We start from the raw sequence: 14709 nt of genomic DNA, 5'->3' as shown, positions 1-14709 counted from the left end.
TTGTTTGGGAAGGCCAAATGAGATGTGTGGAAGCTTGAGTAAAGAGTATATAAGAAGGTCCAAATTTGGCCCATTTAAAATGTATGTTCATTCATTTAATAGTCTAGCTTCACATGATTTTCATAATGAGAAACAGTTTGGGGGCTTTTTATTTAAAAAAAGCCAAATGGTTGTTATTTTCCCCCAAATCTTCCTACAACCCAACCCAAATATAGGTCATGGGCTGGGAATCTTCAAGGAAGGACTCCTTTCCAAAGGATGCAGAGCAGATCTGAAGCCATGAGACTACATTTACCCTTGTGTCTCCTTAGCAAAGATGTTGGGGGAATAGCTCCACAGCAGCGATTCTTGACCCCTGCTATGATCCTGCAGACTAACAAACAGAATTTGCTGTTGAGCTGTGCATGCACTGTCCCTGACCCCGCCCCCCATCCTGCTTCCACCTTTGTGCAGAAGAATCACATGCAGACAAATGCTAGGGTCTTCCCAGTCCTTGTAGAAAGTACCAAATTTGCATTGAGAGGAGATGCTGAGAAGTTTGCAATTCTGACCATTTCTCCCAACAGCTGTCAAAATATAGGTGAGATCCGTGCCCAGTAGAGCTAGAAGAAAACAAAACCAGAAAAATATATGTGGGTTGAAAGAGGGTCTCATGCTTTCTGACCCCTCTTGCTCCCCATTTCTATCACTCTCCCCTAAAACCTACTGTAAGGCTCCATCTGACAGCTGATTCTAATTATCCCACAGTGCAGGGGTGGGAAACTCAGAGCAGGGACTGTCCCTTAATCTGTGCATTGCACCATACTAAATATACTAGCACGTAATAAGTAAATAATAACTACACTTGCCAGCAAGCCACATAGCATTTTCTTTATCACAAAAGACCTTTGTTCAAGCAGAAATATTGGCTAGATCACAAGCGATGTGAATTTATTCCAACAGAGGTAGTGTCCAGTAAGGGTAATGAATTTATCCTCTTTGCTACCTAGCCCTGTTGTTAACAGTCATTTTACAGTTCACAGGACGTAGAATACTACGTTATACAAGCTTGCAATTAAAATATTGAATAGTTTAAAACATAAGGGCTAAATTCTGCCCATATTTGGGTATATATGGCACCTACTGAATTATATGTGCATAGAACGTGGTCCTAAACACATGACATAGAAAAGGTCCTGGAGTTTCTTATATTAGAATTAATCTTAATTCATCAGTTCACTCATTGTATTGGTGTACAGGGGTTATACAGAAAAAACATGACTTTTATTTTACTGGACTTTATGTTCGTCTTTGGCAAGCCATTTATGTGCATGTGTAGGTGTCTATATGTATATTTCTGTGCATATCTTAATAAAGGATTGCATTTCCTATCCAACACAAGAGAAGATTGATTTAAAAACATATTTAAAATAGTGTTCTTTGAGGAATCCGTGGACCTGACTCCAGCATAGTTCTGATGACCTACAGCTTCCATTGAAGTCATTGGAAGGATCAGGTCCATTTTTATTTAAGAGACAATTGTGTTTATATGAGAGGCTGCATTGAAAACTAGCAGTAACACCAAAAATCAAAGGAAAAGGATTGCTAAATAAGTAATGAAATGTGCAACATTGTAATCCAGAATAAAACAGAGAAGTTCAAAATGTTCAAAATAGTTTACATTATCTGGGATTTTGTTAAAGTAATTGCTAAGTTAATTTCATCTTTCATGTTCCAAAGCTCACTTGTCTTCTTTCTTACTGTAGATATTCATTATTCTAAGTAATTTTGAGTGATTCTGCAAAAGCCCTAAAGGAGAAGGAGATAGGCACTTGATAACATTAACCCCTGGAGCTGTCATGACTTATTGTATCCGAGTGAAAATTTGCATAGCACAAAGTTGTATTAAATAGAGGACTAATAAAGCAGAACTATATTACTTTAAAAGTGTATCATTTCAGTGTCCATTGCAGTAAAATGTAGTTTGGTTTGTTTATTTGTTCAGTTGTGTGTGGTCTTGGTTACAAAACACTACAGTATTTTTTACAGGTAACTTTCTTTCTCAAAGCTGACATAACCATTTCACTTCCCTTGAAAAACTGTGCAATATATCTCTTGTTGCAGTATGATCAATGATAGCAGATGTATTTTAGAAAAGGTTTCCATATGGTAACCCAGATGTTCTTTCTCTCTTTATGAAAGAATTATTGTAACTTTCATAGTAAGGACAGTGTTATGGTAAATAAGTCTACGGCAGATACAGAATAATTCTTCCATCACTCTATATTTTGGGGGCTTTAAAAATGAAGATAGATCTTCTATATTTTGTTGTTTTTCTACTTTTGGGACATAATTGTCTTTACAGAATAATCACATAAAATACTCATTATAAACATGACATAAAAATGGTCATTCATTAGCTTGGGAATAAAATTATAATTACAGTTATACTTACAGTTAAAATTACAGTTTGAGGCGATTATAAAGAGATATAAAGAGATGCATGCTAATTGCACAGTTTAAGGTTGCTAATTTAATAGCAAGCTAAAACACAGTAATCAGCTGAAGAGAAATACATCACAATATTTTAAAAGGATCAGGGTATTAGAATTCATTATATCCCTCTTCCTCTCCTCCTGCTTTAATCATTTTAGGTTAGAGTGTAAAGCTGTGCAGGCAGTATTCCTTATAAATGGAATCCTATCATGCATATATTAAATTAAAACTGCACCTTCCTTTGGCATCTACAATCAAGAGCTAGGGAATAAGCAGACTATTCTTCCAGAACTTTGTTATACTGGCGCTTGATGGTGATACACAGTACTTCTCATCTGCAGAACAAACTGCAGCATCTCTTCTGCAGCAGTGTCTCAGCCATTGGCTTTCCTGTGACACGTGACGGATGGATCCTTCTCTGTGTCTTTTCTCGCCCATCTGTGTGCAGGGCACTGATAGGCCAGGCTGATGCGCAGGCAATTTATCATCTTGATCTCCCACTGAGTCAGGGAGCTCTCCTGTCATCAGTATTGATTTCAGAGGATGGACTAAATTTCCTAGGATTTCCATTAAGAATTAAGAAAAAAGCTATAAGCACGCAGGGTAGCCAGGCAGACATGGATATGAAATGGCACTGTGAAACCTCTCAGGTAGCTTCTTCTATCACAGCTGATGCAGAGCACAGGCTAAGCACTGCAGCATGCAGGGTTTAAGCTACCATTAGTCTAACAGCAAAATAAAAAAAGGCATTTGCACCGATTACTAAAAATGACTTTTTTTTTTTTTTAAAGTTAGAGTGTCTTCTTGGAGATTGCATGTCATTAATATTGAGATTGAATTTCTGCACAATATCTGTTAAATATAGAAAGGCTTTTAAATTTTAATATCTTTTTATAAGAAAATAACGCTTTAAAACCTGGGCATGTGTGCTTCCTTTTTATCTGCTGCTTTTCTAAGACATAGAGATTTTTTTTTAGCATGTTGCTGCAAAAGAGTAAAAAGGGGGGTGGAGGGGAAATTCAGAAGCCTCCAATAAAAGCATGAATAAAAACTGCTTAAAATAGTTGCCAGGCTGCTTTGTTATTAATAACCTAGTAATTATGTTGTCTAAAAAAGTGCTTAAACCCTGACCATGCATGCTTTTTATTTTGGCACATAATGTGTGTTTGTATGTGTGCGTGCGCATGCATGGATTTTGGGGGGGGGGGTTGTTTGTTTTTATTTCTTACTGAGCATTTGCAGAACTGGAATTTCTGTGAGTTTTATGCATGTTTTCTTAACATAGAATGCATACAAATGAATGACTAAATCTGATGAACAAATATTTCATAATATGTAATGCAACATAGCATCATATTTATTTTCACTAATTAATTTTAATTATTTAGGGGGAAATATCTGCATGCCAGTGATAATGAAAGCATTTGTGTGGTTTTTTTAAAAGATTAATTATTTGCTCATTTCTAACATCAAAAGCAAGCTGTTTTTATTAACAAACCTCCAAAGCATCAATTTAAATTAGCATTGATTACAAAGCTTGCCATAATACTTGAAAACAAGTAGTAAAGTGTGTGTTTGTGTGTGTGTGAACACTGAGCTCCTTTGGGAGCAATGTGATCCCTTCCCAGTCGTTAGACTCCACAACAATAGTGAAAATGCCTTGGTATTATAGAGCCTACATGCACCATGGGAATTAAAGCTAGGAAAAGCAGGACTGTTACCAGATGGGACAACTGTATGCTGGTAGTGAGTACAGACAATAGGTGATGGAGTAGTAGAGTGGATGAAAGGGGATTTGGGTCTTTAAAGGGGATCAGGCAGGAATCTCTATACTAGAAGGGGGATACGGTAGCAACCGCTATACTAGAAAAAGTATATTTTCACATCTTACACGTATTATGAGACAGAAGTTAAAGGAAGAAAAGCTTTCATGATTACTTGTTTTGTTTCAGAGGAGAATATATTTAGAGCATGGTAGGAATGTACTTTGATTTACAAGTGATAAACATTAACTGGTGTGTTGAGCCCAGTTTTGTATTTTTTATGACATGATTGTAAAAAGGTTATGTATAGAATTGGATCTAAGTTATCTTAATCTTTTAGACAGTAGCATCTATATTTGGATGATAGATAGTGCTCCTATCATTAGGCGTTATGGGATTGAATCTCAAAACTTGGTCATTGTGGCATACCTGGTATATTGTATAAATTCTATGCATTGGGTGACAGAGTTTCATTAACAGGAGTTTTTTTTTTACAGAGATGTTTTCACCTCATTTTTTAAACATACATGCTTACATTTACTAAAATATTAGTGTATATTGTGATTCTCATCATACTAATAATCTCTAATGCTAATCTTGTTTCCCCCTCCCCCCATCACTGTCTTATCTGAATATTTTTGGTTACGTTAGATTATTTCAGTTCCAATAACTCTGGCCGTTTGACATTTTAGATGATAGTACAAGTTCAGCCTGAAAATTTAGTGAAATGAGTTTGCCATTCCCAGATCTACTCCCTAATAGACAGTCTTCCACATCACCTAGGCATCATACATAATTTGACACAGCTGACAGCCTTTACTTAGAAGAGGCTTAGAGTTGAGCCTGCGTGGAAATTGAATTGCCTCTCGACTCCCTAATATTAATGATCCTTCCAGGTCAGCACAGAAGTAATTGGCAGGGCAGCCTGAGGAACTGTGTATTAAATCTGCCTAAATTGTAGCTAGACTGTGGAGAGATGCATCCAGATAACTTATATAAAGTGAATTTAGGTTATGCTTCCATTTGCTTAGTATAAGAAGTGCTAGAGTTATGGCAATCTCAAAGACCAACATCTGTACTCTTGAGTTTAGTATTGGAATGATCTTTCTGACCTTCAAGAAAACAATGATTATAAACTACTTTAGGCAATTTTTCCTCAGATGTTCCTTAAAAGCAAATAAGCACAGGTATCTTGATGTGGATTACATCCTGAAGTGTAGCAATTTACCTATACTAGGAGCTTTTCTCTAAAAACGTGTGGCAATAAATAGTGAAAAATCAAATTAATATTGCCTCTGCTTTCTAATCATTAAAATATCTGTACATTTAAAATAATCCTTTAATCAGCCAGAGTTAGTATTCACCTGGGCAGCTTAATTATGTGGATAATTGTACTTTTAAGTCAGGAATCAAGAAATTCAGAAGAGATAGCCTGAGAACAGTTAAAAACTTGACTGTGCTTCAGGACTTTGAGTAATACTGGTTAAGCAAGAAATCCTAGGCACAGTGAGGGAAGATATTCTTTCATGTGTGGGTGGGGGATGTGCATTTGCATGTCCATTTGAGGTAACCTGAAAAATTAACAGTTGTCAGCACCACTTTGCTTTGGGGAAGTCCAGAGTGGGCATAGCTGCTTCCTGTTTTCAACAGTAAGTGTACCTGCCTACAGAACCAAAGAACAAAAGAAAACTGGAATAAAATAATGATGCTCAACATATACAATATATGTTTCTGAGTTAGCTGTTGTACCTGGTAAATGTTTTTAATAAAATAAAATCATGATGATGGTGCACCAGTGTAATTTAGCCTAGAGGGAATTAGAATGAAAAATATCCATTAAGAGATCTGGTCCATCAGCAAGCAAGATTGCTCCCTACAATCTGTTCTTGAGTGCAAATCATTTACCTGTACAGCAGCTTATGGCCCTGTCACCACTTCCATTAAGAGACTACTCCTTAGTCTGATACAGCTCAATGTTATGAATATTTCTTGATACTCAGCTCATCTTTTCTGTTCCTCAATTTCATCCCACTTCTTCTAGTTATACTGATTGCTCTGCTTTCTTGGTGTCTTTATATACTGAAATTTTCATTTAACCAAGAAATATATAAGGAGACAAGTTAATCTCTAGTCTAATTTTGTTGATATCAGTGAAGTTACAACAGAGATAAATCTGACCCATTATTTCTTTCTGATCAATCTATTTACCCATAAATGAATTCCTTGAAATCTTTCTGGTATTATGCAGCAGTCTAGAACTTTATGCAGAATTCTGTAAGGATGGCATAATGAAGGACAAAAGCTTTCTAAGGCTCCTAAGTCACTTACGAGCTGAAGTTGCATTGAAAGTAAAAGGACTGGAAATCCAGGAGATTTAGGCTGTAATGGCCAGATTCTTAAAGATATTTAGATGCCTAAGGATGGGCAGCTAATGAGATTTTCAGAAATCCCTTCATGCCCAATGGAAGTTAGGTACCCAGGCACTTTCAAAAATCTCACTAGGTGCCTATCTAAAACTCTAGGTGCCTAAATACCCTTAAAAATCTGCCCCAAGTGACTTAGATGCTTTTCAATATGTTACCTAAAGTTTACATTTGCAGTCCAAAACTGCATATGCATCTTTTTGTTTTATTGTATTGCACTGAAGGTTTGTATCCAATTTGCTGTACTTGACCACTGCTAGGAATTTTTGTCACTGCTGATTTTTAGGTTTTCTTTTTCTCTGTTTCAGATTATTTCCCCTTATTCCCCATATCTATTCATTTGCAGGTTGAATCATATTTAGTAATGTTCTGCCTATATAGTATTTCTGCCTTCTCTGTGTCCCTTAGTATTGTTTTTTTTTTTCAGTCTTCACTGGTATTTGCAATACTTCCCAATTTAGTTTCCTTTAATTTTCTTATGCCTTACATACATTGGGTGAAATCCTGGCCCCATCAAAGTCAATGGGAGTTTTGTCATTGAGTTCAGTAGGGCCAGGATTTCATCCCTTTGTGTAGTCTGCATGGAGAAATGATCAAAATAAATGGATAAAGAAAGCTTCAAACCAAATTTTGTCCAGGGAACCTGTGCAATCTTAAATGTTAGAGATGGTTCAAAAAATGTCAACATTTTTTTGAATATTTTGGTTGAAATTTCAATAACTTGAAAATTTTTGACCAGTTCTGTTCAATGCGTATTTGGTGGTACAACTTAATAATCGCATTTGCACCTATCATAGTCACCAAAGACTGCCTTAAAAATAAAATTTCCCAAGCTACTGACTGATCTACCAATAGCAACTTCCTATACTCACACGAAAAATGGCTTTACACTTCATATTATATTGCATGTTCCAACAGTATTTTTGTTTCTCCAGTTTCTGCTGTTGTTGCTACTCTCGTCTTCTTGTTTTTCCTTTTCTGACCTGTTTCACACATTTTCAGACAGTGATGTAACAGCCCACTCCTCTGTTGTGGCTATCATCTGATTTTGGCTTTATTTTTTCTCTGTGATTTGTAAATAGGTATAGCTGTAGATTCACATCTAAATATGTAGAATATACCCCTTATCCAACGTCATATCCTGTCATCACTCTGTGTCATAATAAGTGTAATAAGTGATCATAAGAGATACTGAGCACCCTCAACTTCAATAGGCTTCAGCTCATCATCGTTCAGCTAAATAAAATTTCACTTAGAAGGACAATCCAGTACCCATGATCTCAATGGGAGTCCTCCTATTGACTTTATTGGGTGTTGGATTATGGCCTTATGCTATGCTCAGAAAAGGGACTCTGTAGAAACATTTTCTTCATATGCTACACACCTGTTCCCTGTGTTAATTTCGAGTCATTCCATTTTACTTTATTGATAACCATACATTTTGGCTAATTTTTACTTCAGTAGTCATATAGGGCCAACATAACTAAGGGAGAATGAGCTGGATTTAATTTTTGTGCTTGCATGTCACCATCAGAATTACTAAATTGCAGCTGCAGAATATTTACGTGGAAATGTACAAAAATATATACTCCAATTGCACCTTAAACTACATTGACAGTTATCACTCTTAAAATTTGTACAGCTTTGTCTTTGCTGCTAGATAATGTCAATACTGCCTTCCCCATTCTTCCTATGAAAGTATACCTAGGGAATAACATGAATAGTATGAACAATGAGGAGTACTTGTGAGACCTTAGAGACTAACAAATTTATTTGGACATAAACTTTCGTGGGCTAAAACCCACTTCATCAGATGCGTGGAGTGGAAAATACAGTAGGAAGATATATAGATAGACAGATAGATAGATAGATAGATATAGATATACATACACACACAGTACATCAATTTGTCTAATCCTCATACTCCGGAAACTTGAATCAGGGAACTGAGGTGGCCAGCCTAGTCTTAAAGGAACCTATCACTCCATCAGTGGAGATTTTTAAGAACAAGCTAAACAAACACCTGTCAAGGATGGTCTAAATAATTCTGCCATGAGTGAAGGGGACTGGACTAGATGACCTCTTGAGGTCCCTTCCAGTCCTATGATTCTATCTACGTGGACTAATCCTGATTCTGGTCAATCTTCTTTGCAATACTAGCTCAAAGTGAAATATAGATAAGTCATTTGAACCAATAAAAAGGTTACTGTTCTTGAAGATAGCTGGATCCTTTTTTGCAATACACATAAGCTTCAGCATGATGAGCTTTAGTAGCTGATTCATGACCCTTGCTCCTTTCTTGAAATGTGCTTAAACTGACTGACTTCTATAGCAGACCTCACACTATTCTTTTTATAGCGAAGTGTCCAAAAGGTATCAGAGATTAAAGACAGCTTTTCAGCTTCAGATACTGAACTAAGGCATCTGTACTAAGGCAACTGAAATAAGCTGGGTAACTGAGCTAAAAATATACCACAAAGCAAAAAATTTAAATTCAAATCACTTTGTTTTTAAGTAAGGACCTTAAATTAACTGATTAAGGACCAGTTAACTGATTGTTAGTTACATAAGGAACCTTTCAAATTATCGAACCAAAAAAATTCACCCTATGGTTTCCTACATATGAAGAAAACCACAACTATGAGAAAATGTCTGGATATTTATAATTCCTGGTCATATCTCCCCTTTCACACAGTTTTGGTGAAACTTCCATACAATAGGTTTTTGGAGTAGGTACCATGTTTTCTTATATATTTGTACAGTAGCAAGCACAATGGAGCCTTGATCCTGAATGGGACTTCTAGGCACTACCATCTACATACATATCCTGTCCTTTTTTATTCCAGTTCAATGAGCCAAAAGATGCAACTATACTGTTACTCACATTTTTACCCAATACCTGGGAACTACAAATTATTGACATCCATCCACTGGAAATTTCAAATTCTTCGCTCCGTCATTGACATGTTGGCAGTCACCTGAAACTGCATCATTTCAGGTTCCTGCTCACCACACAGAATCCATGTAAGGAGTGATAATGCTTTAGGAACAACATTTGTGTTATCACATTATAAGGGCATTTTGGTAGCCAGGATAAAATTTCACCTGATCTTTGTGTCACAGTTTAACTGACCCATACTTAGCTTTGTTTGAATTAATGACAATATTCATAGTTACTTGGTATTCCATATAGTCCTTTATTAAAATTCCAGCACATGGATTTTCATGTCTGAAATCAGCTGCTTCATTGTAATGTGGAACCAAGAAAATCATAGCCACTACACCCTGTGACTACCAGGCTTCCCATCAAGAATCAGGCCACCCATGCTCAGAGAGGTTCAGTACTTAGTAGCTCTTTATCAAAGGGCAACAAAATACATAATCAGGCAAAATTGTTCTTGGCGTCAGTGTTCACATCTCAATAATTAAATTCTTCACCCCAAAATCAAGAACGGAGAGCATAATCCAGGTTAAGAGATTACTACTTTACTTGCCCAGGTGCTATTCATGCCAAGCTTCAGCTGAAAGGATTTTGTATAGAACAGAACTGTATGCCCATAACCAGTACAGTCATTTGGTTATTTTTTTAGTGAATTTGAGCTTTTCCCATAGTACTTGGTCATTAAGTCAGATGTGTTATCAGTTCCCTCTTGTACATTTCTTTGTATGAGCACACATACATTGTGTCAGTAATCAATGCTTGGGGGTAGCCCAGGATTTCAGGTGCTCTTTAGAAGGAAGAAAAGGCAGAAATGACCCTTTGGTCCTTGCAAAATCATTATCCTTTTAGGTAATAAACTACTGTACAATTCCATAAATATGTTCCTCTTATCTTCCTCTGAACATGATCCTAAGAGTTGCAGATATTAACAGGAGTGATAACCCAAGACAGTAACATTAAATATAAAACAGGTGAGCCATCCTGGCTTTCTAGTATAACATACTGGATCTGATTTCAGTTCCTGAGCTGCCCAGTTTCTGAGATGCTAGGATGGCTAGAGAGGTCCTGATATTGTAGAAGCTCAGCCCCTGTGATCAACATCACTTTGCAGAGGGACTAGTTCTGCAGCAAATGTTGCTATGACACACAGTCTTTAGGGGTGAGGTAAGCAAAAAAGATTAAACTAAGGAATTTTGAAAGACCAACACCCAAAACCCATGTTCAGTAATCCATAGTACACTATTACTTTATTAGTTTTATTGTTTTGTTTTGTTTTTGTTTTTAGGTGGGATTTGGGAGGAGGGCTGACATTTGCCTAGGATCTTCAGTTGTAGAATTAAAAAGAAAAAGGAGAAAAGAAAAGGTATTATTTCATTATGGCCTCATTTTTAATGGAGCATGATCCCTCCACTTGCATGGACTTTGCAGAATATTTAAGATATTGATTGCAATTCCTGGAGACTGAAGTTTTTTACCACACAGCATTTAAAGCAGGAGCAGTGGCAGCATAAGCGCCAATCAATGTGCTTCATACTTAAAATGGAACAGGACACCATTGGGACTGAAAGGGTAATTCAGTCTCTGTGCCTATTCGTGGTTGGGCCTCTGGTGAAGCTGCCAACAAGGATTCCAGTTAGTGTCAATTGTGACAGTGTTTTTAATGATAAAGATACCCGTCCACTGAAATCACTAACTATTTCAGCTACTCTAGGCCACAGTGCAACCATCAGACAGTAACAACTTCCTGTCTGTCTGGGCAAGATATGACTCTGTGACAGGGCCGGCTCTAGGCACCAGCAAAATAAGCTGGTGCTTGGGGTGGCACATTTTTTTGGGGCGGCATTCTGGCGCGGGCCATACCGCCCCTAAAAATGTGCCCTGGCCGCCCTAACTCACCTCCGTTGCTGCCGCTCGCGCACCGCTGCTCGCCCTCCCTCCCAGGCTTTCAAACCCGGGATGGAGGGGGAGATCCCGAGCGGCCGTGGCACGCGAAACAGCTGATTCACGCGCCGCAGCCGCTCAGGATCTCTCCCTCCCTCCTGGGTTTGAGAGTCCGGGAGGGAGGGGGAACAGCGGCACGCGAATCAGCTGTTTCGCGCGCCGCAGCCACTCAGGATCTCCCCCTCCCTCCCAGGTTTGAGAGCCTGGGGGGAGGAGGCAGGGCTGGGGATTTGGGGAAGGGGTGGAGTTTGGGGAAGGGGCGGAAGGGGGGATTTGGGGAAGGGGCGGGGCCGGGGGTGGAGTAAGAAAAAAACAGGGAGGGGGGGCGGCCAAAATTGTTTTTGCTTAGGGTGGCAAAAATCCTAGAGCTGGCCCTGCCCGTGAAGTAAAGGGGAACTGCTCTGAATTTAATTATCAGTCTCCTGAGACATTCGTTCCCCTTTCTTGGCAATTTACTAATATATCAAAGGTACTGAAAGAAACTGTAGTTATTTACAGACATTTGAGGAGAAAAGGTTTTAGTTACCACCTCTGATCACCTAATATAGTCAAGAAATCAGAAGAGGAAAGGTGTTAAAAAAATTACATTGTCTGAACTTTTTCTGAACATCATTAGGATTAGAAATTGTTGAGTAGTGTTTTTACCAGATAGTCTAGGTAATTATTTGAACCACAATTAAAGATAATCAAAATAGTTAGGGAGAGGGTCCTGCTTGTGCTAGGGAATTCTTTGTTAGATCTTTGTGGGTTCTCATGTAGAAACAGGAATATGCTTGACATCTGTAATCAAACCACTGATAGTCCTTGTTGAAGTTGTCTGTTTCAGATTATGAGCACCATAAACCTAAAAACTGTCTTGCCTTATTTTAGAATCTTTCCGCATACTTGACCAATGCGGCCAGGGCTCTATGTTGACCTGAAGACTATACTGCAGTGATGAGGAACCTGCATCAGATTGCGGGCTGCGAGACATTTTGCTGACATTGACTGTGTACAGGCATGGCCCCCCGCAGATCGAGGCCAGCAATCAGATTAGGCTGATGGGCCACGTGCGGCCCGCAGGCTTCAGGTTGCCCACCACTGCTATACTGGCTTTATTTCAAGGATCTTTCCCATTGTATTACCTGACAGAGAAAGAAGGTTAAAAAAAGCAGGTGGCTGGTTGATTACCACTGACTGCATTTAGCAGTTTAATTTGTATTCTATATAAGGGAAATCTCCTTTATTCCCCAATACCAAGTCAAATTGGGGGAAACAACTGTTCAATGGTTACAAATAGCTCTTTTCCCCCTGATAGAAAATGTGTGCTGAGCCCTGAATTGAGTAATTTGATTTGTGACCCCCTAGCTTCTCAGTGTACTAACATTCCCATGCACCCTCTGTGCTGTAACTTTAATAAACTCTGATTATTCCATAAAAGTGAAATATTCCATATTCTGATTATTATGGGGGGTAAACAAAACTTAGGAAAGCTGGAAACACTTCTCATGTAAAACAGTGGCTGGAAGGCTGGCTGTCTTGGAAAACGCTTGTAGCTAGGGTTGCCAATTTTGGTTGGGCGCATTCCTGGAGGTTTCATCACATGACATAATCTTTAATTAAAGATTAATCTTTAATTCCTGGTGACTCCAGGACAATCCTGGAGGGTTTGCAAACCTACCTGTAGCCCCTCCTTTAAAGAAGAGAAGAGTAAAACACCCAACCTCACAAAAAAGAAAAGGCCGCAAGTGAAAAATATTGCCAGAGACTATTTACTGTCTATCTTTAAGTTGTCATGAGGCATTGTGAGGATACATGAAGCAAGGAGTTTTGGTAGCACAGTATAGAGGTTTTCTGGCTGCAGCAGACAATATGGAATATGTGTCTGAATAAGTATTATCTTTTCTTGGTACACCTTTGTCAATAGGGGAGTGATGCAGGCAGACTTTGCCGCTGCAGATTTTAGTACCCATTCCTTTAAAATTACTGCTGTTCTCTCCATTGTGTCTTTGGATTTGCCAGGATACAGGATTAAGCAGATTGGCTATTAGGTGGCAATCTGGAAGATTCGAGAGTTATGTTTGTCCACAACAAGGGCCATAATGATATTGCGGAAGAAGATTATTAAACATTGTTTGTGTTTTTCCAAACCAGTGATATGAAAGAATACAAGCAGGTGTGGATTTGTGGACATTTGTATCTGTTTGGGGAGGAACGACAGGCAGTCTCTAGAAACTAGTAAGTGGTGAGTGTGCTGTTAGCTGATGCTAAGCTTCAGTAGAGAAGAATGAGACAGTGCAGTGAGAGATCAGCCACAGCTAATGTTTGCATTACTTCTGGCATTTGTCTGCTTCTGCTGCACAGTTAGTGGAAGCAATCTGGGAGCAAAGTTGTTTGACAGTGTATTTCATATTAAGGGAAGTTTCATACTTCTAAAGACATTGACAAAGCTGAGCTGTACAATGCAACTTACTGCCAAAAATGAGAATGGAAAACCATGAGGGATATTAAGGTTAAATAAAGTCATTCAGAGTCAAAAATTACCAATTTCAAGAAATATACTGAAGTTGAGCAGAGGGAAGTCATGGAATGTTCATTTGGGGTGAGTGCCCAGACTATTCTACCCACTTGTTTCAACTAGGATTTCAAAATGAATTAGAAACCATTTTGAATATATTACTTTCAAGATTTATTGATAAACATATCTCCTGGGTGGGGATTTCTAAAATGAATTCATTTCTGGTAGGTTTAATTAAAGTGGGCCCCCTCAATGACAATTGGAAAAAGGAAAATATAGTGTCAGTATTTAAAAAGGGGAAGAAAGAGAACCTGGGGAACTACAGACCGGTCAGCCTCACTTCAGTCCCTGGCAAAATCATGGAGCAGGTCCTCAAGGAATCCATTTTGAAGCACTTGGAGGAGAGGAAGGTGATCAGGAACAGTCAACATGGATTTACCAAGGGCAAGTCATGCCTGACCAACCTGATTGCCTTCTATGATGAGATAACTGGCTCTTCGGATATGAGCAAAGTGGTGAATGGCGTGGTAGATACACTAGAGGGTAGGGATCGGATACAGAGGGACCTAGACAAATTAGAGGATTGGGCAGAAAAAAACCTGATGAGGTTCAACAAGGACAAGTGCAGAGTCTTGCACTTAGGACGGAAGAATCCCATGCACTGCTACA

The 14709-nt window shown here is 38.4% G+C and overlaps 1 protein-coding gene across 28 annotated transcripts in view; it reads left to right on the top strand.

Annotated features, from left to right (window-relative positions):
- Window positions 1-14709, top strand: part of NRXN1 (neurexin 1) — a 1212452-nt gene that overhangs the window by 1136989 nt on the left and 60754 nt on the right. The window contains exon 1 of one of the 28 annotated variants that reach the window (XM_034764370.1): window positions 2999-3125. The exons of the other annotated variants lie outside the window; for them this stretch is intronic. Within the exon in view, the coding sequence (XP_034620261.1) occupies window positions 3093-3125 (33 nt within the window). The 5' untranslated portion in view covers window positions 2999-3092. Of the gene's footprint in view, window positions 1-2998; window positions 3126-14709 lie in introns of those variants that run through there. 28 annotated transcript variants of the gene reach the window in all.

Source organism: Trachemys scripta, chromosome 3, assembly GCF_013100865.1.
Source record: "Trachemys scripta elegans isolate TJP31775 chromosome 3, CAS_Tse_1.0, whole genome shotgun sequence".
In the NCBI taxonomy this organism is placed as follows: domain Eukaryota; kingdom Metazoa; phylum Chordata; order Testudines; family Emydidae; genus Trachemys; species Trachemys scripta.
Note: the sequence above shows the minus strand (reverse complement) of the source record. Positions and strands in the feature narration are given on the sequence as shown.